General features: G+C 41.3%; 1 protein-coding gene across 1 annotated transcript; it reads right to left on the bottom strand.

The window, feature by feature from the left end:
• On the bottom strand, window positions 1-23,774 carry rell1 (RELT like 1). The gene is made up of 8 exons (XM_027288042.1): window positions 23,577-23,774; window positions 16,045-16,248; window positions 11,719-11,790; window positions 8,464-8,518; window positions 4,845-5,093; window positions 2,770-2,902; window positions 1,318-1,362; window positions 1-1,241 (listed from the first exon to the last, which is right to left on the bottom strand). The coding sequence occupies exons 1-7, from the start codon at window positions 23,596-23,598 to the stop codon at window positions 1,327-1,329; spliced, it is 771 nt and encodes a 256-aa protein (XP_027143843.1). The 5' UTR covers window positions 23,599-23,774; the 3' UTR covers window positions 1-1,241; window positions 1,318-1,326.
• Between the last annotated feature and the right edge of the window lie 3,903 nt (window positions 23,775-27,677).

The following is a 27,677-nucleotide window of genomic DNA, read 5'->3' as shown; positions in this document are numbered from 1 at the left end:
ATGGTTTGATATGTATTAGTCATCTTTATTTGCTATATTTCTTTCAAGACAACATAATAAAAGACAGCAAACTGTCCCAAAACACGTATTTAAAAAAAAAATGATGACGTCACAAATACAAACATGTCTAAAAATGACGCGTTTTGATCAGAAATATCTGTGCAAATTATAGATTTGAATGATGTCAGACCTCACGGGGGTCCTTTAGTATCATACGTCCATGAAGTTGCATGATTTTTTTTTAAGATATAAATGATTTTTTTTAGTCTCTGATATGGGTCAAGCTTTTAAAAAACGCTATATCCTACATTTCCCATCATGCAACAGATGCGTCTTTTCTTTGTAAACATTTTCTAATAAGAAATAAGAGCCAATTTATGGACAGAAACACGATTAATGCAGGTTTAAAGATTTAGTAAATGAAATCTGGCGGTGCAGCGGTTGGAGCACGCCGACCTGTCGATGTTAAAACAACACCGCCCGCTGAGAGCTCATTTGTCGTTTGACCCAGAACACTCGGTTCTCTTCGATATTAGAGGTCAAGACTTGAAGATTATAGTATGAAGACGGAGACACGTTGACCTGACAATGATGCTTAATTGTCCTGATGTCGAGGCGTGCTCTCAGATCATGTTCACGCCGCTACAGGATATGATTATGATTATGCTCTTATCACATCTGCTAACACTCCCGTCTGCTTCCTGCTGCCGTGACCTCTGCGTCAGGTTGTTCCTGCTTCCTGTTTGGGAAAAAGACAACCCGCACAGTTTGATCTCAGACTGGCTGCACCGGTTCCTGGGGTGTAGCTTGATTAATTAAACCGACTGACGGCATGCAAAATACGTCAGCATACAAAAACATATGTACACACATCATGGACCGCATCCACGGGTCGAGCTTCCGCGACGTTAAGCAGCTGGCCTGCTTAAGCGCCATCGAGCAAGGCACTATTATGAATCTATTTTAAGGAGGAGTGCATCAAAGAGACGCACCGTAACCTCCTTTTGCTTATAAAATAACTGGCTAGTGTGACTCTATACGTCAGTCTCGCCATCCTCATCATCAGCAGCATCAGTCTTGCTCCCCGCGGAGCAGGAAGGTGGAGGGACGACTCCTCGGGGGTCGACTCTTGCTTGTTGCGTCGCTCCTCCACTGCTGTTGGTTTCATGTTCTTGTTTGGTTTGTTTTCCGAGTTTTTAAAAGTGTCCAGATGATGTTGTTGTTCTCCTCTCTTTGGACATCTGCAGAGCGAGGGATTGAATGTCAGAACACCAGGTATAAAAACACGCTGAACGCTGATGAAATGTGACAGTTCACCTGGATTTTCTATCGTTTCTCTTTGTCCAAGTCGTCCGTCTGCTCCTGGAACGACGGAAGGAGATAATCGTGATTTAATACAGAGAATAATCACTAATCGACACAACTTGATGATCTCAGATTAGAAGTGTTCTGTCATCACTCTTCTGCGTTACAGGGTTTGTTTATTCTCCTGGGCGGAAGACCTTTTTCTTTTCTCGCACGGTCAATACGAGAAAGCTAAAAGTCAATATGTGAAATTACAGTCTGAAATGAAACAAACACTGATGTTAAATGAGTTCTGGAGCTGTGAACGGATCCTTTTGCATTTGTATCCTCCATGAAACACGAGTGGAACATTTCTCCACCCTAAAAACAAATTTGTTTACGGCGCTGATTCAAGTCGAGGAGTCTGAATTACCGAACCTGAACTCCAAAATCTACTCAGGGTTTTTTTTAGGACACGTAGAAAACAAACTGTGATGACACATGGCTGATTATTTCAACTCCACATCATCTAAAGGCTAAATTACAAAGTCTGGTGGGCACAACACTTCTGGAACGCTCACGGTGGGGGTTTGAAGTCGAGTGGACGACGGACCAAAATCAACAAGGAGGAAAAACAGCAGAGCTGATTATTGCTGCTTTTTTAATTTTATTTTGAATGATTAAAAACTTATTCATCTAATTTTTCAGTCAAAGGTCACTATGTCTGTATAAACAGCTTATTTCTTTTTCACTTTCTAATCATTATTCCAGATTCATGACTCTGTTTTCTCTATATTTACATTCTTTAGGGTTTTTAGTGTTTTCTTGGTTTGTATCTGAAGAAACTGTACTGCTTTATAAACAGGTGTATCCACCGTATATGACATATCTCTCAAATATTGTTCATATTACACAATTCAGAGCTGAATAGATTAATCCACTAGTGTTTTAAGAAAGGTTTAAGATGTTTTTAAAAGAAAATAAAACATATTTTCCAGTTACAGCTTCTAAAAATGTGACGATTTGCTGCTTTTCTTTCTCTTAGATGACACTAAACTGAATATTCTGGAGTTTTTGGACTGTCAGTCGGACAAAACAACATTTAAAGACGACGCCTTGAGCTTCAGAATATTAATATTTTCTGACATTTTATAGACCAAACAATTGGAAGTTGAATTAAATCAATCAATCCAAAAAACTGTGAGATTAACAGATAATAAAACAAGTCATGACTTGCAGCTTTAACCCGGTTATATATCAAAACAGAGCTAAATGTAGTGTGCTATTAATCATCGAAGCCGTAACGTTCTCCAGTTTGTCGACTAATGCAAAAAGGCTGAACGTCACCAGGAGCTGTGAACATGCACAGACAAGCAACTAACTCACATTTGCATACATAAGCAACACTTATTTATACACCCGGTGTCAGCGGGGACAAAGACAAAGAGAGGGGGACGCAGACGAAGAAGTTTCCAGGATACCGACCTGCTGGGACTCGGACGTCGTCCGGCTCTTTGGCTCTACCTCTGTGGGAGATGTAGGGACGCTCCCATTGGTGTCTGTTAGAAGCAGAGTTCGCCTCTCTCTGGCTGGTTTTTCACACTTTGTCACCCGGAACCTGACAAATAAACAGAGCAGACAGCGGCCGCTGTTCGAGTCTTTCAAGAAAGATTTAAAAAATGACATCAACACAAACTCAGCTGACCCATCTTTGCTGTAGGTACTCATAAATAAACCCGGAAAATGGCCTTTGGTTTCAGCTGTTCTCATTTGTGTCACAGCTGGCACTCTCATCCACAGCGTGCACACACACACACACACACACACACACACACACACACACACACACACACACACACCAAAAACTTTAATTAAATCAGCAAATGAATATTCGTATCCAGGTCATGCTGACCCCTCTGCGTACGTGGCCATTCATCTATCTGTGTGTGCAAATGAAAAGCAACCTCTCTGCATCCCAATCAGCTCGCATCACGACGTTTAAGGATGAGGGGAGGAGGCTGCACACTTCCCCGGGTTCACTGACCATCTGTAAAATGTTGTTTTAACTTTAAACATCTTGAACAGTGGCACACTGCCAGGGTTTATTTCAAGCACTGGAAAATGGAAATCTGTCGGAGGCGAGGTCTGCTGCTCATGAGCTGGATTTGCCTTCACACGCACGAGGTGTTCAGTGTTATCTCACCGATAAGAGACGCGCTGTTTACCGCTCTCTCTCTTTACACGGTGTCAGAGATGTGTTAAGTTACCGACAGGACATCCTGCTGCGGCTGCTTCACAATAAAAGTGTCCGACTGACTGAACACAGGGTGGCTTTTATTGTGAAGCAGCCACATGGGAGACTTGACAACACAAAAAAGTACAAAACACTGTGTGAAAGACAAAAAAATCCCACACACTGTCGATCATTTGCACTAATTAATTATTAATTTACAACATTAATTCAGTTCAGCAATGCTCAGGCTCCTTTTTTTTTTATTTCTGAGTCACTCGTCCACAAGACCTTCTGAAGTCCTGAGCACAAAAAGTACAAAAGCAAATATTGTGTTGTGCTGCGGACCTTTAACTCTTTCCTTTTGTATTTTGGTTTGAAGAAGAACGCTCTGCATGAAGGAAGCGTGTCAGCGTCTGTTTGATATCCATCTAAGTCAGTTTGCAGCACCACTGTGCCAATAACGACAGTAAAACACACCCTCGAAATGTAATCGTGCGTTTATACAACAATAAATGCGCTGTTCCGTTTCCGTGGAGATACACGGGGTCTGACTGATACCTGGAAAACAATCAGTCACGGCAGTAGACTCTTATATGTAATCGAACACAGTTTACTACTCCAGCAAGTCGTAAGTAGTAACGACTGAGCAACAGAGACGATTTCTAAAGTCTCCCAAACTGAATACAACCACACATATAAACCCCAAACTGTCTTTGTAGCTCAGTCGTGTAGTAACTAAAATATGTATTTCTTCCATGGACAGATTTAGCTCCTAAATCTTTTTTAAAATAAGAAAGATGAAGGTATGAATGTCTTTTGTCAACAACACACATCTATATGTATTATATGTATTCTCTGCTGTGTTTACTGAGAACTCCACACTTAGTTTTTTAACATTTTGTTGTTTTTCGTCTGCCTTCTCCTGCTTCGTGTGAACTCGTGCTTCGCGCACGGTAACTCCGGTGGAAAGCTGTGAGATATAACAGGTTTCTTTGTTGGCGTCGCAACGGTCTCAGTTTTTGTGAGAACCTCCTCGTGTTGGTGTCGCTGCCAAACAACACAAGTTAACCACTGAAGCGTCACATGACACCTCGGCACAATCTAAACCCTGCAGCGTCTATTTTCCCAGGCTTCACCCCGACCGTCTAACCTGTGTGTTTTCCAGGTCACTGGTTCGGTGTCAAAGAGCAGCCTTAGCCGCTGTAATTAAGTCTGGATTTTCCTGGAGTCACTGGTTATGTTGTGTGTGCACTAATAGAGGAAAGGTTGAATATAATTGCCCCTGCTCCCTTGCCTCAGACACACATTCACACACACACCTGCCCACCTGCCCACAGCCAGGACCGTGACCTCTCCGTACTGGCTGCGCCGCTGCTCCGCCTTGCGGGCCGACGGCCTCCTCATCAGCGGCCATTTCTTCTGGCTGCAGCGGGTGCAGATGTTCTTGTTGCCGGCCATGCCGCCGATGGTGTGCAGGTGGCTGCAGGTGTGCTTGGCGGCTCCTGGCGGTGCACCCGGCGACACGGGAGTCATCGGGGGGGTCGGGGTGCCGGGAGAGGTCGGGGTGAGCGGGGGACTGAAGACGGAGAAAGCAGACGTTGAAACAAACTCAAATCATTTCACATTCAAGCTCACTGAATCCTGCTGTGCAGAAACACGCTGATGTCTCACACTTCAACGAGCTCTGAACGATGATTGTGTTTAGAAATAATAACAGAGGCAATCAGACGCCTGATTGGACACCTACACAACAAACAGGAAGTGTTTTAAGAGGAGTGTTTGCTTTTGTTTCGCCGTGTGCATGTTTATGACTCTGGAGAGCGACGCTTCACGTCAAGCACAAAGGTGGAATAAACAGTGTTTCTACTCAGTGACATAAACACATAATACATAACATATATATGTCAAGGGACTTTGACGTCTCTTTGATCTGTCAAGTTCCTGAGCTTCATCTCGGTCCTTGTTGTTCACAAAGGTGAGGCATGTTTTAGGGTTTTAAGCTTTGCTCGTTAAGTTAGAGGAGTGACGGGATCATACACAGGACGGGAAAGCGGCATAAAATATACAACCCTGATTCCAAACATGCTGCTAGACTGCGTATGTGTGACGTCGCTCACAGGTTTCTGAAATTTGCATCACTGGCTGCTGTCGGCTAATCTAAAAATGGCCAAAGACGTAAGACTGTAAAAACTGTAATGGCACCTACCTGCAAACAGGTGAGTTACAGGGAAATTAGCTATAGAGACCAAAACTGGTTTTTGGGGAGTTCGGTAGCGTAGTGGCTTAAGCGGCCGCCCCGTGTGTGCAGGCTATAGTCCTCGCTGCAGCTGGCCCCGGTTCGAATCCCGCATCGGACGGCTAATTTACTGCGTGTCACTCCCCCTCTCTCTGCTTCCTGTCTATCTTCAGCTGTACTATCAATTAAGGCATAAAAGGCCAAAAAAAAATCTTTAAAAAGAAAAAACTAGTGTTGTACCAGGCTGTAAACATGTTTATTTCTGCTGTGAAGTTGGACATTTGAACATGGGGACTTATGGAGACTGACTCGTTCTGTAGCCAGCCTCTTTTGGAATTGGGGATGTCATTTAAAAATGTAAATAGCTCATCTCATCTTTTGTTTTGTTTTCTTGTGAATTAATGACTCATTTTTTAGGCATTATTCAATTTTTCTAGGAAAAAATAAAAACTGGGAGATCTATGCCAGTGAGCGGGGAGGGGGGGAGAGCAGACATCACTTGGGAACCGCTGGTGTAAACAATGCGAGTACATCCATGTGAGGATGCATAATAAAATATGTACTATGCTCGTGTACGGCGCGAGGCTTCCTGATGAGCAGAGGTATGAAACACGAGTTTGATCCACAGGAGGTAAAAAGGAAAGAAAAAAAAAATGGCAAAGAGGAGATCAGCTGATGTGAGCCGAGCGTCGAGTGGAAAGGGGACTGAGGGATGGTGAGAGGTGGATGGGGAGAGCCGAGGCGAGGCGAGGGGGAAGTTAAGTACTGAATCTGGAGAGGCAGATAGCGAGCCCTGGCCACACTACAGTCACTCTCCATCCCTCTTTCCCTTTTTCCTCCTACTCTTTCTGCCTGTCTGTCTGTCCGCCTGCACCCCTTAAGTGGCACATAAATTACCCCCACCGATACCCCCTCTTCCCCCTTTTATTCCACCATCTCTAAGTGATCCACTGGCAGTCTGCCCAACCTGGCTGAGAGAGAGCGAGAGAGAGAGAAGGAAGGAAGTACCACAGAGAGCAATTTCAACAAAATGAACAAAAAAAAGTGAAGTGAACAAGGGGTGGAAATATGTGGAAAAGGAGATTTGGAGAGAGATCTGAAGAAGCGAGACACAGGAAAGTGACGCTGGGGAAATGTGTGCGATAGCAGATTTTCTGATGATTTTTCCAGGACACCCGGCGACTGAGCAGAATACCTCAGAAAAAAGCCCAATCTTTGGCAGAGGCAACGCTCCATTTATCCACACAGGGCCGGTTCAAAAGTGACAAGTAGGTTTGAGAGGTGAATGAGATCCACCTGGAGGCCTGTACATTTCATGCCAGTAAAGGATCCTGGCTAACTGAACTGCATGAGTTGGTTGAAACCAAGCGGCAACTTCCGTGTTTGTGTGAAGTGAAGCCAAAAACTGCAGTTCCTCAAACGTCCACTTGAGGCTGGCTATAAAACGAGTCAGTCTCCATAAGTCCCCATGTTCAAATGTCCAACTTCACAGCAGAAATAAACATGTTTACAGCCTGGTACAAAAAACTGTTTTGGTCTCTATAGCTAATTTCCCCGTTCATGACAACTGTACTGAGGCTGAATTTATATACAACTCACCTGTTGAAACGATATTAAGGCTTAAAGTTATGTATAATTAACCATGTGGCCGCTTTGACTGACAGATAGGCGCCGTCACAGATGGCTTATTTGAGCAACCAGGCGTCATTTGGTCCGCCAGTGATACACATCTTTGCCCCATTTTTAGATTAGCCAGCGGCAGCCAGAGCCGCAAATTTTGAATTTCAAATCGGTTCTTCAGAAACCTGCGAGCGACGTCACACACACGTCTATTCTTGGTACTATCTATGGTCGCAGCATGTTTTATAGTACAATGCTCACCCGTTGGTTATCCATGTATTCAACACGGAAATGAAGACACTGCATTGTTTTTGTATGGCATGGTAGAGCTATGTGCTGTTTTATGTTTGGCTGCTTAGGTTACATAAAGATTTATTTATTGTGTATATTTTCAAATATATATGAGTACACTTTAATGTTAGATAGAAGATAAATGGCAATGAGGATGAACAGGTGTGTTTGGCAACTATGATACTCTCCTGTTAACACCCTCTAAATCGCTCTTACTGCACCACGTCATCACGTGGAGAATCAAATGCTTGACAGGCCTGTTGTATGCTTGATTATTTATCAATAAATAAATTCATCTTTTAGTATATATGTCAGAAAATCTCCTACAGATATATCCAAATTGCAGTCCCAAAACACATAATAATAAGAATAATAATAATAAGAATAATAAGAATAATAATAAGAATAAGATAATTAATTTCCCGCGATCTAAAACAGAGAAAAACCTCACATGCTGACTATCTGTGAAGCTGGAACCGGCACATATTTGAGATTTCAGGCTGCTGTACTCGTAAAGCCTCTAGTTTAAAGAAAAGTACAGTTTCTTTGCCGAGCACATGCGCTCAATATGCTTTAATAATACCACAACACAGTGATATGGGGCACGGTGGCATTTTGAGAATAGTCCCCAGCTGTTCGCCCTCAATCAAACCTCGCCAATCTGGAAAAGTATCAGAAGAGAAATGTGGCCTGATTTAACTCGTGTGTTCGTCTCCGGCTCTCTAGAGGAGGCTTATGGTGCCATCTGGTGGTCGAGACGGTTCATAGTTCACAGCCTGGGACACGAGAGGACACTTACCCATCAGAATCGATGCTGTTTTCATGAACCATGGCTTTGAGGGCGTCCGAGTTTGCTGGAGAGGAAAAGAAAGAAAGTTACAGAGAGAAGAAAGAAGCACGGAGATAAAAGCAGTGTTGGGAATTAGCGAGGAGAAACGCTCCAGTGACTTCAAAAGCGGGGCGCTTATTGAAAGATGGCTACAGCAGATTAATTCTTTAACACAATTAAACAGCACATCACACGCAATCACTGAACACATAATCGCTGTACACAACAGCCTCGGGGGAAGACGTCTAACCAGAAAAAAAAAAAAAAGGAAAAAACTTTTGGTGGAGCAAACAAACTCCAGACTTCGACTGAAAATTGGCAAAGAAGTCAGTTTTATTTTGTTGTACTGCATCTGAAACCAACAGACAAAGTAGCATCAACAGCTCAGGTAGAGATTTACATAATTTGCTCTGATGCATTCAGGCAATAATCCACCTATTCTAGTGCATTATTATGTGTTTAAGATGTTTTATTTATGTTCCTTGTATCTATTTGCTGCAGTGCGCTCATAATTTCATTGTATTCCGTACAATGACAACAAACTTCCACATGAGTAAACAGTATGCAGAGATCTGAACGAGAGATGTATGGAGACGCGGAGATGACTCATGTGGGATGTTTCATGCTACGCGTTCATCTGAATATGCACAGACGCCTGACTTCAACCTCTGTCCTCAAGAATATCTTTGAGAACTGTTGGGTTATTTTTAGTGCCACGGTATTATGAACTGTACCGTGTACAAGGCTGCACTAAGAGAGCTGTGGCTCATCCAAAGAAAAGTATGAAGGTTTCCATTTCGAGTCTTTAAAAGACCCTGAAAATATATTTTTTTAGGACCAAACTTGTTTAATTTTCTTCCAGATGTACAACAGTTTCTTGTATTTTTCGTTGTTTTCATTTATTTCAAATCAGTACGGGTCTTTTGGAAAAAATGCTGCTGTGCACCGATCAGGATTTGGCAACATTGGAATCAAAACCTCATAAATCAAACTGTATCAAGCCACACCCGCACATTCCTGACAAGAAGACTAGCTGATTTTCTGAGTGTTTGTAAGTTTTATTTTTGCTCATTTAGTCCTAAATATTTGCTATAATATGTATGTTTGCTATATATTAAATAAAATTAATAAACAAACAATGTACCGTTTTTTTTCTTGACACATTTGATATTTTATTTGATATTTTGTTATTTCTTTTATTCCTACAGATACTTGTAGATAATGTAGCTTCTTGGGTTTTGGGGTCAGTAAAATGTGGTCAAAAGACCCAGCACACTGCATTTTAAGTACAAAAAGTTTAAGTCAAAAGTTTCTTAAACTCATATGTTTGGAAAGTTTTGACTGAAAAATAAGAGCCCTGCAGCTGAATGAAGATCAGAGAGCAGACAAGTGGAGGGTGTAATATTGTTGGAAACATAACAAGAACAAGTACGTCTTTATTCTGTAGGTGGCAGTCTTTGCTCAGCCATACAGACGATGACCGCTGCTCACGGTGACTTCTCAGTTCTCATGTTTATTCATAACCAAACTGCTGCTGCCAGTGGAAACGTGAATAACAGATCTCTTCCTGTCTTCCTCGTAATTATTTCCACGGAACTAGATTCTAGCCGGTTATTAAGAAGTCTTCTCGGTTGGACGCTGAAAGGTTACAGCAGGACTGTCTCGGGGGCGGCGGTGAAACAGGCGTTCGCGGTCTTATGATACATTTTTGAATCACGCACCGTGCCAGGAGACGGTCAGTGCGAGGGTGAGTCACAGCTAAACTACTACAACTCTATAAACACTGTTACTCCCAAAGAGGTGATGAGTGAGCTCAAAGTTCGCCTCCTGAGGGTGGACAGAAAAACCAACACAGTGCTGCCTTCACATGTTCGACACAGATAAAATACGACGGATCAATACTCACAGATATGTTGTATCTGTGCAGTTCATCCATTTAAAACATTTACAGGGTAACGTGTGAACTCAGAGAGTTTTTGCTTTTTTTTCGAAGAGGCGTAATCCAAGTTCATAAATAAAATAAATACATTTAATTAATAAACACGTTACTTTGACTCCCATATTGATCATCTATAAGCAGCACATTAACATAATACATTCTTTATAGCACCATAATGTAATCATAAGCACTGTTAGAGTCATTCATTATTTTTTTTATATACAAACTTGTTGACAACTACGTCAACAAACACTTACCTGCTACATTAGTATTAACTATATTAAATGTTTATACGCTGTTTATAAGTCCCAGATAGTGTGTAAGTGCTGTAAATGTCACGTTGTGAGTTTTAACTGTGGATACAAACTTTAGGTGAGTCATGATTTCATGAGGTGTAGAGCTACATTTCAGAGTGTTGGACTACACATCATGACATGTAGTGGAAATCACAGTCTAATCTTCTCTTTCTTCTCTTTCAAAACGCCACAGGTCGAAATCGAACACTCTACCAGGTGATTCTTTCCTCCCTTCATCTTGAACATGGAGAGTCAGTCTATAAATTGATTATATGGCCAGCTTAAGAGAAAAAAATACATAATAGACGTGTCCCAAGAAGAATTATTAAAGGCCTGAAATAAAGTAACATGAACACTGAATCTGATATCTAAGTGCCAGTTAATTCAGAACCTCTTCCAACAAACAAACAGTCATTCATCTGTACATGACGTCTATAAATAGTATTAACGTCGTCTGATTTACACAGAACTCCACCACTGTGGGAGTTTTATCGGCACTGAGGGAATTACTGTAATCTACACTGTCAGCAAAGGCATGAGGATTCATACGAATCAAGCTGATTGTGTTTGATACAATAAAAGCATTGATCCTTATCTAGAGAAGCAATTACCTAGGAGGGTGTTGTGATTTCCTATGAACTTCACTTCCTGCCAAGAAAAATAAAATAAAAAAACTCATGTGGCTTTTAAACCAGAAACTCTGATGCAATTTAATTCCTCTGGAGTTATCACTTTGTCCTGGTGTTGAACTTCCTCGAACATCCGAGTCCCACATACACACCGCTACCACTACACAGACACTGACACACTTCCTCCCGGGACAGTGTGTGACAATGTTCCTGTCAAAACAATAACGGAGTGCCGGCTGAAATGACGTCATGGACGAGGGGGTGGGGGTTACCGCTTGTACAAGTTCAGAAACACACAGTATTATTAGTCACAGAAATACCTCTCTGGCTAAATAAAGTGATTCTTTTTGTACATACATACCTTCATTTTTCATGATGTAGTGGACAATCTGTCCCACTGTGTCATTGTTTTCACTGAGGGTGTCGTTCATGTCTGGAAAATAAGGAGACAAATAGAAATGCTTGGATTACTAACGTCGTAATAAGTGTACATAAGAATAAGAATAAGAAGATTATACATCTTAAAGAAAGTCGGCAGCTGACCATAAAACAGAGCGCACAGTGAAACATGTACAGCAGCCTTGAAGTTTGTTTATAAATGAGGCCCGGACCCTTTTACATCATAAACGCCAAACATGACACCCATAAATCATCCAGTAAAGAGCGTTTGTTAATATTACAACTTGATGACACCACTCCCCGAGGTTCTTCTGTTTAACTATAGCAGGAATGCAAACAGTGAGTTCTAATGGAAACCACGTATGTTTGCCTATTACCTGCGATTCAAGCCTGGCAATATATTTTTCTATAATGTTAACTCTATCCGAGTCGTGTTGGCTGTCAAAATGTTAACAAGAGTGTGTTTGTTTTTGTCTTTTTAAACTTCACATGTTGGAAACCTGGGGGCGATGCAACAAGCTCTAAACACACTAACACATTTACATCTCATGCTAATGCCTGCCAAATGTTCTGCCGTGTTCATTGGTTAGTCGCTCGTCTGAGAAAACAGTATGCAGTGTGTTTTGTTTTGTTTTTTTTAGTTAAAACAGCGCTGCTGCTGGAAAGAGTGATTCAAAGTGGTAAAACAAAAACAATGCGCTGAAAGACGCTAAAACGCTCCATAGAGCTGTAATGAGCTGGTGGTTTATTGTTAAAATAAAATGATTAGAGCAGTCTTTAAGGCTCTGTTGGTCAACAAATGTCTCTACCTGATTCATCGCCATACCCACTGTTTGTAAATTTCGCAGAGGAGAGAAAACTGTAATATAACTGTTCAGGAATTGTCATGTGTTGTATCAATGGAAGACATGTGATCAATATGTGCACAGATCCATATAAATGTGCCTTAATACTGAAAAAGGAAGTCGTGACCAAGACCAGAGGGAACTGAGACACAACTTTGAGAGGTTGAAACAAAGTCAAGAGCGGAACCAGGCAGTCGATTCGTGTTTGATTGTTACCTATAATCATACAGGTACATCTCCTTTGCAGAAATTCAGAGGAGTTAACAGAGTAGCCACTGGATAGGTTAAATGCTTCTTTTTAAGTGCCGGTAAAAGTTTACCGTGGTCCCAGCCATCTCAGTGAGCGTTTGCACTGCAGGATTTACACACTGCTGTGTGTTTTCTTGGACGCCGCTTTGTGGTTGGGGAGTTAGGTATAGGATTATGTCTGTCATCTCCTCTCAGACAGCCACACCTACTTTCATTCACTTTCATGTAATGCGTCGGAAGCGGACGTGGAGTGGTGACAACTGTTAACGTAACAATTTAAATTCAGAAGGGAGTAAAGTTATTGGTTGAACTCGAAGCAGGACAATTTGCATCCAGTCCCAGTTACGATGATCATCAAATTTAGTGACATCCCTGCGGTTAAGGTCTTGAAATAAAATCCTTGTTGTCTGAAATTGAGAGACCTTGTGATGACCTAAAAAGTGGTCCTGAGACCGAGACCAACCTCGGGTACTACAGAACACACCCCTGTGAGGCATTTCCTAGAGCTTCCTGTTGATTGCTTCCTGAATTTTTCCTCCCTTCTGATAAACATAATAAGTCTTTCAGCAGTTCATGGTATTCTCCTGGTGTCTCACGGCTGCTTCTGACCAGTCACCTGCGCGATGTTAAAGAAGCAGCTGCTCACAACTCATAGAAAGTCAGTGAAACAGGCTAAAACAGGCGGGGGGAGACAGAGAGAGAGAGGAAGAAAAAAGGAAACCTGATCATTGCGTAACAAGAGAAGACTGGATCGACTGAGTGAGTGAGACCAGAGTACACAAGCAACGTTTTGTTTCTGTTCTTTTGTTACGACGTATAAGAGAGAAAGGGTTGGGCATGTCAAGGAAAGAGTCAGCAGGGGAAAAAACCCCTTATGACTGTTACGTGCTGGCAGGGAGCTTCACGTCTATTCTTTTCCGATTTCTACTCCACATAACACATGGGGTGATTCAGGTCTTTTGCCAACATGGTAAACCGTAGAGATGCGATATGTGCCAAGAGAAACTGTCGAGAGGTTCCTTGTGTGAGAACGGCAGGCAGCACGGCCTCTCGCTTATCTTGGCAGCGTGTTGTAAACGGTTCATAACATTTCTCATACTTGTCACATACCTCGGTGATGCCAGAGGTTTCACATCTGCACAAGAGTTACTACTAACGGGATAACCTCGCCTCTTTGCCAACTCTTGTGCTGCCGCGCCACATATTACAGTGGCAAAAAGTGACGCAACAGATACAGAAGCAGGTACAGTTCAGAAACTATGTCACTGTTCTGAGGCACGAAGACTCGTCGTCACGTACACACAGGGTTCAGAGCATTTGGGCATTATCTAAGGTTATTAAAGGGATTTAAATTGAGTTTCTTTTTGTTTCACCTCGCTTAACACACCCCTGAGTTGAGTCAGAACACGGGCAACGTGAATGCCAAACATCTTCCTGGTTTCTATAGGCCTCCACTCCTTAAAAAGACAGAGACAATGGAGGAGTATTACAGAGATAGGCTGTGATTTAACTAGACAGAGGTAAAGGTCAAAAAACATCTTTTAAATGACTTAGATTGTTAATTAGCTTTCATTCATCAGCACAAACACTGAAAACTTTAAATGTTGCTGCATCAAATAAATAACTTCTCCTTCAATAAATCTGTGACTCATGTGCGTTTCAGTAAGTTTTAATATTCATACTGAGAAACACTGGCTCCATTCACATCCAAAGTCTTTTCTTATCAACACCTGTCCACACCTACTACTACTACTACTACCTGGCACACACCAAACTCATTAGATTCAAGAATGTAGTACAAGCCTGTTGAGTACAAGAGGGCAGGTGGGAGCATCTTGTGACTTCACTGCCGCGATTGCTGTCCTTGAATGTCACAGTCACATGACAGGAAAATGGAAAAAACCTCATGCAGACCCCGTGACTAATTAGGAACCGGTCTCAAAAACAGAAAATCATTTTTTTTCCGTCGACAGAAACGTGATGTCGTCACGGTGCAGACTGTTTGCAAAGAGAGTTTGGCCCCGATACTGAGTCCATCAGTTAATGTTTAACATGAAGTGGAATTCTTTTAATTCGCGTGCTGCGGCGGGAAAGAAGAAGAAGAAGACGAGGTGGAAAAGTCACATGTTTGGTTATGTCAACTCCACTTTTCATGCAATAGTCCTTCAATGTACCTACATTCTTGATACAGTAATCTTTACTGATAGTAATTCACATGCTGGATTCGAATTGCTTTCATAAACACGACCGTAATCACAGGAGATGAGGCAGCATGTGATGTAATTCTACCGTCTATCCTGCGGTATCGCCCAATCAGAGATGCTTGTGCTAATACAAACTGAACTACTGCCGCTGCATCACATTTTGTTTTTTTAGCTTTGACCACAATCAAAAGAAAGAGGATGAGTTTTATTACCGCATCATGCCGGTCCACAGCACACCTCCAGCTCCTCTGCAAGGTAAACAACTGTCAAACGTCAGCGCTGCTGTTGTGTTGACAGTTACGCATGCCGTGCGCAGCCTTGGAGCCAGATCACGTGTGCGACAATTATTGACTGATCTCTTTATCGAAACAATGCAAGTTTGTTTGGATGCACTGTAAACACAAACACACACAAGCTGTTGTTCCGTTTGTATTTTCTGACAATGCAGCTGCTCAACGAGCGTTTCCTCTGGGAACTGATGCACTTGTAGTTTGGCACGACGGCCGCTGGTGTCACCAAAAATCGACCAGGATGGAAATCTTTGCTTAGAAAGTGGTCACCTAAACCTCACTGCATCAGGCAGCAAAACATCCATATAGTCGTGTTCGGCTGTTATATCATCTGATGTGAAAGGACGTGATAAGATAAAATGCTTCAACGTATCAGAGGCCTACTTTCATTTTTAGAACACAGAAATCATAAATCAATAAACTGACCTTTATCTCACCTGATCCTCTGCATAAAAGCAACTCAGAGCATCTTCTCCAATCCCTCTCTTCTTCATCTTAGTTTAATATAAACCTGGCTGAGCAACAATCTTTGAATGCCTACCTCCGCCCATCTCAAGATCTTTTGCTACAATGACTAAACAGTTGCAATAAACACATAAAGATGATCATAACGCTGTCAGACAATCCACAGAGTCACATTTCAGTCAAACCGTGCATGAGAGTGTTTAATGTTTGAAGTCGACTCTGCTGTTTTTCCTACCTCCGCCCATCTCAAGATCTTTTGCTTCTTCCCCGCATCCCTCCTCGCCGTCCTCCTGGGCCTCGGTGGTGCACCGGTAGCCCTTTCTCTTCAACACGTGGCAGATCACAACCCCCAACAGGCCCAGAAGAAAGAAAACAGGCACCAGGATGAACGCCATGTTGGCTCCACCGGATGTATCAGCTTTTCCAGGATCAGGATCCTCTGCAGAGACGAAGGGGGGACAAAGAAACGGACATTATTTTTAAATACTGTTGCAACAGGACAGAAAAACTAAACGATGCATTGTCATTACAACGCCCTTGATGTTAACCTGATATCCACAGTGTGTGTGTGAGGGTGCATGAGGCCCCGGCTGAGCAGCTGAGGGGATTTAAATGCTATGAACTGCAACATGACGGGAGCTTTCATGCCGTCTTCCTGGATCAATCAGGTCTGCTGCTGTCTCTGCTCTCTAACGGCTTAATCTGGCACAAGCTGTCCCTCATTTCACATCTTTGAGGACTCAGAGAGCTGAGACAGAGAGAGATAGTGAAAGGGCAAGACAAACCAAGAACTATAAATGTAAGCACAGAAGAGACAGAGGAAACTATCTCAAAACTGTTGGGAATGCTGTTGGGGACAGTCTGTCTTCTCTCAGGACCACGCTCACACACCTGACGTGCAAATACCACTGAAGGTCATGGGAAAAAAGGTGCAGAAAGCAGCTCACTCACTTGTTTTTATTGTAACTTATTGCAGCAAGAAAAGGTCATAGACCATAAATGTTACCACTCCCACCAGCCCACCGGACTTTAGAACCATCAGCGTGCCACAAGGCGCTGGAAGCAACTTCTGAACTCAACGTACTGCATTTTCAATACAAACAACTTATGACATAACTTTATGGCCGACACTAATGATTATTTGTCCTCACAATGTCATTGTTTAGTTAAGCATTTGTGAAAAGATCGTGAAAACACCCAGAAACCAAAGAAATGTTCTCATAATGTTCATTTTGTCCGACCAACGGTGTTAGGGCTGACTGCCTACCCATTCATTTCAACGGACGTAGTCAGTTTAGGTCGCAGTGGCAACAAAACAAAAACAAAATGTAGTGACCTGCAGCAGAGAAGTCGTAAACACACTCAACTTTCAGAGAAACGCAACCCAACCTCACGCTGCAGTGGCCAATCTGGTCAAACTGGTGACCAGTCAGCCTTAAATATCACTGAAATCGGGCTTTATCGAGGCAGACTTCAAGGAACAAACTATGTTACTCTCCCAGTTGGGTTCTCGCTTGAGTTATTATTCATGTACCAAGCTTTGACATCTGTGTCTGGCTTATATACCAAGAAACTTTCTTTGTTTTTGTTAAAGACAGTGATTCAGTGACATATATAGTAAATGTGGAGTGGTAGTGAGAAAGGAGTTATTTTAGAACCACACCCGTATTTCCACACAAGAATATTCAGTTTGCTATTTATGCCAAAAAATGAAACACTTACAAAATATGTCCAATCTTTTGAATTCAAAACTCTAATTCTGTTGCCAACTTTTGCATTTTTCATGACCGAATGCTCTCATATGACGACATTTTACATTTTTGAACCTGATGCCTTGAAAGTGAGCAGGTCAAAATGTCAAAGGGTAGACCGTGACCTGTGGTCAGCTATAGGCGAAAGGCTCCCCTGGCTCCTGATGTTGGCGCACCACGTGAGGCATTCCAGCACGACACACAAGAGGGCTTTTGTCTTGTCCTGTTCGCATCAGTGTGTGTTTGTGTGTGTGTGTGTGAGAGAGATAGAGAGAGACACAGGGTAGATCACAGTTTGAATAGCATCTCCAATCATATTACAATGAAATCACATGTTCACACCGCAGCACTGTGTTTAGTCGTGTATCCTCATACCTAACCATGTGCCTCCTGATGCATACAGGCATCAATCTGTGCTCTCCCATTGTCCCTGTTAGCTGGTGCATCACACTGAACACACTGATAAAGACCATTGTCTGCTCACTGACCATCCTGTGACCGACTGTTGTGTGTCCGTGCGCTTGTATCTAACACACCAGTAGTCCCACGACTATCCAAAAGAGTAATCATATGGCCAATTGGAGGATTTTATTAAAACCATTAGGAAAGAAAAGCACAAATGGGTTGAAAAGGAGGAGGAGGATTAGAAGTTGAGTCATAAATCTCTTAGTGTGAACAGCTGGTGCCATGATGAAAGTCATCGCAGGGATAGCCAAAAAAATACAGGTGCAGATTAACATTTTGGGGTTTGGTATGCTTTATTTAGATACTTTGTGCCACATTTTTGTAAGGGTACAAATAGGGCTGAATACTGGCCCCTTAAAACTTTGAGTACAGACTGAAACGAGAAGTTTAAGTTTTAAAAAAATGGATGAAACAGAACTTTTAAAATGGTTGGGCAGCTGTACAAAGTAGGAAAGTGCAAACACAGAGTGCAAAAGTATGAAATATCATTACACATACTGGTTTTCAAACTGTGGTATGCGACATCCTACTGGTGGCACTTGGAGGAATCACTGAAATACCTACCAGTGATGGAAAACAACTCTGCAATGATTGAGAAGTCAGCAAGCCCAAGTATCGCAGGACAACGACCCTGTCGATACTATGGAGATGCCAAAGGTGAGCACGGAGCCTGAAGATCCTTCTGCCCCTGGTCGTGAGTCAACAACCGAGACAGAAAGTGAGAAGCAGCTCCGGATGTTTGTTACCATGCTGGCTCTAAGACTGTTGTACAAGTGCAAGCCAGGAGAAGTGGGCCGCCCATATGAAGATACTGGTTAGCCAGACCATGGAGGGACTCGCTGTCACAGAAGGTTTTTGCCTTGATATCAAGGACTTTAAGAAGGTGTGCAAGGCCGTCCTCAAAGACCTTGAGAAGAACTATGGCAGCAAGCAGCTACTGGAGGCTGTAATTGTGACAGAGGATCCAGTTGTGGACACGACCATCGCTCAGTGCTTGCAGGCCGAAATCAAAGACTTCTCTGCTCAGCTTGCAAAGAAAGCTTTTGACACCTTACAACAACTTTTAATTTCTCTTTAAATTTTGTTAAAAGTGTAATCGTAGAGCAAGATATTGGTACTTTCTCTCAGAGTCAAATGTACAACTTCTACGACGACTTCTTCATCGAAACGTTTCCACTGAAACTAACTTTGAATTTAAAAACTCTTATTTTATACTTTTCCAGTGTGTTAATTTAACTTTGTACCAAGCATTAACCTCCATGGTTGTGAAATAAAGTAAAAAAAAACTGCAGTTGCTCAAACGTCCACTTGAGGTTGGCTCCAGCAACGATCGAGAGGTAACATGTGCCTGTAATATGGGTATTCATGCAGAACCGGAGACTACTTAGCCCAAAACCTACAACTATCCAACATAGAATGATGTAAAGCCAGAAGAAAAGCAGAAAATCTTTAGATTTAAAATGAGAAATGAGAATATTTGACATTTTTACTTGATAATCTGAACTTGGGCCCATCATTTTTTGGATCATTTATTATCCAATTTAAGTTTTATAGAGTTATATATCAGCAAAGTTCTTGTAATCCTGCCACAACACTAAACTCTGCTGTCTTTAACAAGCTTGTTTTGATACCTGAACAAACTACTTGGGTATCATATTGACTCCAGTAGTGAAAAATGTCAAATAATACTCAGGCCTGGGTGTAAAAAGATCCTCAAAACATGAACTGCAGAAGAGAAGTAACTGTTTATTTTGACTTTGGGATGAAAATGTGCCTACATGACATATTGTGTTACACACGTGGTTGACCGATCCGATGATTTCTTCCTTCTGAGTCACACAACTGCTCCTAGATACATGGAAAATCTCACAATGAGCATCGCAGCAGGTAGATATGAAAGTCAGCGGTTCCCTGCCAAACTCACTACACCATCACTGATAAGAGGTATTCCCAAAAGTATCAGCAAAAAAGTACTTCTGTCTACAGAGCCAAATCCCTCGATTGATTCATCTTTCGCAGCTTGGCACAGGCATTACTGTTCTGCTGGTTTAATTTCCTGCAGGTTTACTGGGGGATTTATGCTGCGAGAAGTTCTGTCTGCCTGAAGGTTATCGATGCCTCGGCTACAACCGACTCTTAAACGGAGCTGAGAGTCAGTTCGGCCTCTTCTCTTTACACCCAGACACACACAATATGGAAAGCGTTACTGATCGGTGGTTAGTGCTGATGACCTTGGTCAGAAAAGAGGATGTTAATGTTTCTCCCTGCTGATATCAGCAGAAAACCTCGTGGCACCAGGAAACACGTGTGTTCATTGACCTGAATTGCATTTTGATTATTTCCAACTTCCGGACCAAAATCTTTAAAAACAGCAACTCAGAAGCGTTTTTTCCTCATCTGGGACTGACCTCTCAGCTACATTCAGTCAGTAATCTGATCCGTAACCAGCTGTAACTGCATTATTCTCCTCCATTGACTTATATTTGGAAGGAGAAAGGAAATGGAAACTCTTTGACGTCTCCTCATTGACCACTGTTTAGCTGGTTAATAACCTCTCCTCTCCTCCTCTCTTACAACCAATGTTTTATGTCCACATTAAACTTTGGACACACCACAGTGTGGGCTGTCCATTCAACCCCAAGACGAGAATAGAAAGCTTGACAGTTTTATTCCACAGCTCAAATCTCTCTTTTCTTGTCATGGTAGCTTCAAGACAAAGAGTATCAATCAGTAAACAGCTGGAAAATACAGAATAATAACGGGTTAAAAGTCAACCCGACTGTCTGCGGCAGCACCATTTCCTCATATTCAGGAAATCATGCACAGCTAAGAAAGCAAATTTGAAGACCCGGCAACTAACCACATCTTCAGATTACAGACGTGTCAACCTTTGCTCCCTTATCCAGTTAGTTTCTGAGCGGAGATGAAACCTCTCGTGCTGCTTCACATGCTCACATACTTTCGCTCTGACACAAGTGAAAGATGCAAAGGCCAAAGGCTGCGCATTATGCCAAATATTCCCCCCCTTGTGTGTGTGTGTGTGCTGGTATGACTGCGTATTATTCAGTCCTGCTTATTGGGAAAAAGTTGCAAAACTGCATTCTCGTGCTACGAGCTGAAAATAAAGAATGGGAAACGGCTTCAAACGAAAACAGAACAATTCAACGGTCACGTAAAGGCCACAAGTAATATATTGTTTAATGTACTTGTTATTTTCTGAAATCCTCGGTCGAGAAAATATAAATATCTTGCAATTTCACCCATCTTTTTAGTGCAATATATCCTTTTATGTATGTATAAACACATTTAATATAATGCTACACATCGTGTGTGTATTCAATAATCTGTTTATAGCTTATATAAATCATATTCCTAGTATCTCTTTGATTGTTCTGTTGTATTTTTAATGTATGTTTCCATCTTGTGTATTTTGAGCTGCTGTAACAAGTGTATTTCCCCGCTGTGAGATCAATATTGTCCATCTTACCTTATCTCGAAACTCGAAAAACACGTTAAAGCAGCAAGACAAGATGTTGAAATGAGGCGATGTTGTTGCTGATTTATTCTCTGCCAAATGACTAAACAATGAAACCGGTTCAGCTCTCGCCACATGTGAAACGAGGATATCACACTAATTACCAAGAAGTCACCGCATCAAAAGATCCTCTTACTGTGGCATGTACGAAAATGTAGCTCGATACGAGCGATGGCACGGCTCCAGAGCTTTGGCCTCATGAGTAACATCCATTTAGTTTGTGGAAGGAAAAAAAAAAAACTTATATCTGAGGTTAATTTGAGATCATTATGAAGCTGTGGAATAATGGTTGGCATTTGTGTTACAGTGAGTGTCAGGTGAACAGATTCCCAATCTTTTTCTGTTCATGACCACTGAAAATGAAGCAATGTGTGTTCATGACCCTTCAGGACAGATCTTAAGTCTTGTGTGTGGGTCAAAATGTATCAGATATTGTTTTATTTGGAGGATTTTTACAGGCCTAAGGAGGTGAAAGATGTTAATAGTTAGACAAAAGTCAGCTAAATAAACAACAAATGTTCCTTTCTCATCCCTTTAAATCATCTTGTCACCGCTCAGAGTTCTCTCGAGACGTCATGAAGAGAGGAAGGACGATGGAGGAGGAGGAGAGGAGGGTCCCCGACCTCCAAGTTGGCAACCACTGACCAAGACCACAATACGTTCCTCGGCTTGCAAATGAGTGCCGAGCTGAACTGAAAGCGCGTGCATGAAGCTGAAACGAACCCAGATGTACATTATAACTGTAATGTGCGTGCACACACGCACACAGAAACATCACATGAGTGTGTTACATGACTTGATCTAATTGAATAAGGACTCAGCCATGGCCTTCTTGCACAGACTCCTGTGAAAATGGAAACAGGCCTCAGCATTTAAAAAAGATTATGAAGAAAACCGAAGGCTGACTTGTAGTATATATATATATTTTTATATCTATTGCAGAGACATGTACAGTACACTTCTGACGCAGTATTTCAAAATACTCTTACTTCAACATCCTGACAAACAGCCTAGTCAAACACACATTCATTCATTCATCCAGATAACAGAGATCTTGTTGTGAAACTCCAACATTATGACACCATATAACCTGTAACAATGAACCCAGCAGTGAGCTCTTAAAGTGAGGGTTTAATACAGAGAAATAAGAGTTTATACAGGGTTCCCACACCTTTTTCATGAACAAATTCAAGCACTTTTCAAGCACCTTCAAGCACCAGTTTTTCCATTTTTCCAGCACCTTTAAATAGGTAGCCTACTAGTTGTGTTTGCCATGATGGTCATGGGACGCGCAGCGGTGCCACTGTATGGCATAATAATATGGGTCTAATTAGCATTATTTCATATGGTGGTAGATTGACTGCTTGTATTCTCAGCTTGTGAGCGGTGTATTTCTCGGCAGAACACCAAGCGAGTATGATAAAGTAAATTTTAAGCATTTTCAAGCACTTCACAAAAAAATTCAAGCATTTTCACAACCTTGAAAACACTGAATTGAAATTCAAGCATTTTCAAGGAATTCAAGCACCTGTGGGAACCCTGTTTATATAAAAAGGGAGGACGTGCCTTGGATATTTGGATGAAATCATCTTGAGTATTTAGGTTACAGAAAGCTGTGAGTTTAAGGCTTTTAAGTTCCTTCACCTGAGATGTGCTGACATCCTGTAACACTTATTAATATCATGAAGACATATCAGTGTCAGGGTTGAGTCATTTAAGTAGTTTGCACTGAGGTGCTGGTGCACACAGGTTTATGTTTATGTTTCCTCTCACTGCTGGCTGTACATCCTGACATAAACACACACACACACTCGAGGTGTGCTGTAACTTTTGTTTTCAAGTTTAAGTTTTTTCTGTCCACGTCGGTACATTTCCATAAAGCTCCAACACACAGGCGCCTTTATATAACTTAATAAACGTGTCTACGACAGCAAACTTTACTTAAAAACGACAGCAGACCGTGCTGCACACACGGGTTTTTTTTCTAAAGACAAAACGTGACGGCTGTGAACTTACGCGTCAGGGTGGTGTTGGCCATGGATGCACAGGACCGTCGGTAGCCGGTGTTGACGTCTCCAACAGGCGGCCGTGAAGGCTGTAAGTCACCGCGGACAAACCAAAGTGTTACAAAAAATAAAAAGAGAGAAAAGAAAGGAGGGACTTACTAACATTTCCTAATTCCCAACGAGCGGATACGCCCTTATCTTAAAGAGGTAAACCCACATTTGAACAGAGAGGGCGGGAGAGCGAGAGGACCACCGCATCCAGACTTCCGTCTTCGTTGCAGGCAGGGCCGGCTGCCGGCACGAAGCGGGCCCGGCTGCGGTCACACTACACGGGCCGGAGAGGGAGGGTGGTGGGGGGGTCAGCACACATTAACCTGGAGTATGATGCTTGCTCCTCTTTGTACGGTGTTAATAATCTTCTACCAATAAATATACATAACTGATCTAGTTAATGGACTGAGTGACTGAAGAGGAATATTGCTTTTTTTCTGGAACTACTGCAATTATTATTATTATTATTATTATTATCGTAGTAGTCATAATAGTAGTAGTATTAGCAACAACAGCAGCATATTCAATTCAATGTATATTCATGAAATTAAATAACTACTACTACTACTACTACTACTACTACTACTACTACTACTACTACTACTACTACTACTACTACTACAACAGAGAGCTATATTAATAATGATAAACAATAATGAGGGTGGTGGGGGGGTCAGCACACATTAACTTGGATTATGATGCCTGCTCCTCACTTTGTACGGTGTTAATAATCTTTTACCAATAAATATACAGAAATGATTCATTATGCATGAAGGGAGTTATAATTTAAGGGCAAAAAAAATAAATAAACTTTTATCTAACTTTAATTCAGACAATTGTTGTGTCTCAGCAGCAGCATTCACTGCTTCATTGACTTTGGACTCTTACAAGCCAGGAGGATAATCGCACTATTGGAAAAATATGGACGCACCTTCTATTGGAATGTGGACAAAAGAGCTGATGTCCTGTCTCGCTTTGGAGAGACTAACATATATTGGAAAAAAAGAAAAACATTTTTTGCTAGCTTATGGAGACCTTATATAGACTTTATGAAAACTCACAACCTTGAATTGTGATTATTGTACCAGTTCTGGAATTTATTATTATTATTATTATTATTATGATTATGATAGTATTATGATTATTATTATATTTTATTTTTGTTTTTGCCAGACTGGGGTACAATGTGTTAAAATATTCATGTTTGAATGTCAATGTTTAAATCAATAAGAAAATCGCAATAAAAAATGTGTAAAAACAAAACAAAAAAAACTTTAAAGACAAAGAGGAGGAGGGTTTTTGTGTTTCAGTTAGTGGGGTGAGACTATGGAACAGGTTTACTATGGAGTTGAAGCAATGTCCAAATATGAAACGGTTTAAAATGAGGTACAAAGACACTATTTTTAAGAGGTACAGAGATATAGGGAGGTGTTGGGTAGCACTAAGTGTTATGAGGTTATTGTCTCCTTTGTTTTGTTTTTTTATTGTTTCTCTTTGTGCATGTGTGTATTGTATTAAGTGCATATGTAGGATTTATTTTTGTTTTGTTTTGTTTTTTGTAATACACAGTCAGGGATATATTTTATTCATCAGTATCAGGTATATCTAAACAAGTTGCAAGGAAGCTTGGTATTGTCATTCATTATTTAAAGAGAAGGGGTGGGAGTTATTCTTCTTCATCCAATCAATCAATCAATCAATCAGTGACAGTTAACTCTTTTCACATGCTCTCACACTACAGCTACAGATTCATATCTGTATTGAAAGCCAGCTGGGTCAAATATACGTGATTTTTTTTGCATCAAGTGGCAACCTCCAGTGCTGGGAAATGAAGTGGAAGTGCTAAAATACTGGGGTGAACTGACCTGTTCAGGTGATATTAAGGCTCAAAGTTGCACATAATTAACAGCGTGACTGCTTAATCGACGGGCCGATGCCGGTACAGATGGCTTATTTGAGAACCCAAGCAGTGAAACTATTCTTAATATAGAATACACTGAAACTGACATTGATATTGTTGAAATTAAGTTATATTGCTGAGTCTGTTCAAAGCAATACATTGCTCTGCTTCTGTAGGTAATACTCCTAGACTTTGCATAACTATCCCTTTAATGATTTGTTGCTGTATTTTTATTTTAATCCTCAAGAGCCTGTGCAAAAAACAAAAACAAGTGAAGCTGAGGGAAAAACCTGCAGCCTCACAGCAAGCTGCCACCTACTCTCCTGCTGCTGTGCATCAGTTACTGGCCCTGTACCATAACTGGAACCTACCAACTGCGTAGAACCATAGGGTGAGCTAGATTATTACAAAATTTCCAAAGTGTACGAGTATAATGAACAAAAGTATCAAGAATGAGCACAACTACACAGAAACTGTTGTGATTTCACTGCTGATCATGTTAGTTTTTACATCAGTGTTATGCAGTGCTGCCCTCTATTGGACACATCAGGCTGCTTACAGTTGAATTTGCAGTATTTGCAGTATGCATATTTGATATGTGCAAAGTTTAGCATGCAAATGTATCCAACCCCATGTTCATTAAAGGATTTTAAAGGCATCTTCAGTTCAAAGCATTCAGACGTCAAGTATATACCTCAGTTTTCCCACAAACATGACAGAGAGTTCATATATGTTCATTGCACAGCATGAAAAAATAGTTCACATTTGAAAATTTGTGACTCAACTGAAACAACCTGGCTTTATATATATATTTTTTTACATTTAGGTAGGTTTAAAGTGGTAAACATGACAGTGCAGTAAACTGGTCTGACTGTCTGCAAGATGTGGACATAAGCACCTGCCAGTAGCTGGTGCCAAACACTCACACCAGACTATTGGCCAGATGGCTTTGTGCTGCTCAACCAATGAAAATGCTGTAACTTCACAATAATAACCACGGAGCTGGATAGAAACACATTTTTAAAGCAGCTGCAATGGAAATCTGCAGAATAAGAAAATGCACTAACTTTCCAAATCATGTGCAATCAAATGTTCTTTAGCTTTGCACTCTGTGTTAATATAAAAATATTAATTAATGAAGCTTTAACATTATGTTATGCATGAATGCATCAACCCTAATACTGCTCTGCAGCTCTGTGCAGCTGCACAGGTTGTTGACTATCACAAACATGCACAGACAAGCCAAACTATAGAGCTGACACCACTGACTGGTGCAGAAGGTGCATCATTTACACATGAGAGAGGGCCAAAGAGGTGGCACTGCAAAGGAGCATGTACTGAGCATGCTGTGCATACATAATGTTTAAATCTATGACACATTATGAACTAAATTCTTGTCTCCCACATAGTAATACATGCACGTTATACGTTTTTATTGTGTTGTAATTATATCAGTGAAAAAATTTAGTTTTTTAGGGGGGTAAAGTGTCTTCTTGCTTGATATATCTCCTCCCATTAAATATTAGACTGTATTGCCATATTGTGATTATTTACACTCTGGCATGTGCCCTACATCTGCACTGTTTACAGCCTCTCAGCAACCACCCCGTCTGCCGCGTGCCTTCAGAGAGGGCAAGGAGATCAAATGACGTCACCGTACAGGAGCACGTTGAAATGTGCATGCCTGGGCCTTGCCGCAGCCGTAAGTACGAGGCAAACGTGCAGCAAGAAATCGCCCTGTGCAGTTTCGAATGTGTAAAAGACCAGATGAGGACAATTTATTTATTTTTGCCTGCTTGGCAATAACTGATCTAGTTAATGTGGACTGAGTGATTGAAGAGGAATATTGCTTTTTTTCTGGAACTACTGTCATTATTATTATTATTATTATTATTATTATTCGTTAGTAGTCATAGATGTAGTATGTAGTAGTAGTATTAGCAACAACAACAGCAATTCAATTAATGTATTTCTTCAATGAAATAAATAAACTACAACTACTACTACTACTACTTACTACTACTAGGAGAGATGATATAAATATAACAAATGACTAACAGATAGGTGTAGGAATAATAATAATAATAAGTAATATATATATACTAGATATATTTTTGTTTATTGGGGGGGGGGGGGGGGTCTGGATAATAAATCTCCTCC

This window comes from Larimichthys crocea, chromosome XIV (assembly GCF_000972845.2).
Source record: "Larimichthys crocea isolate SSNF chromosome XIV, L_crocea_2.0, whole genome shotgun sequence".
Lineage (NCBI taxonomy): Eukaryota > Metazoa > Chordata > Actinopteri > Sciaenidae > Larimichthys > Larimichthys crocea.
This window is presented reverse-complemented; position numbering and strand designations above follow the sequence as displayed.

Excerpts from the sequence above, each read along its gene's own strand:
- rell1 (XM_027288042.1), bottom strand. The coding sequence starts at position 23,598 with ATGGCCAACACCACCCTGACGC. Across the intron at positions 2,903-4,844 it reads ACGGTCCTGGCTGTGGGCAG|GTTCCGGGTGACAAAGTGTG; the intron begins GTGGGCAGGTGT and ends TTTATTTGTCAG. Across the intron at positions 1,363-2,769 it reads CGACGTCCGAGTCCCAGCAG|GAGCAGACGGACGACTTGGA; the intron begins GTCGGTATCCTG and ends CCGTCGTTCCAG.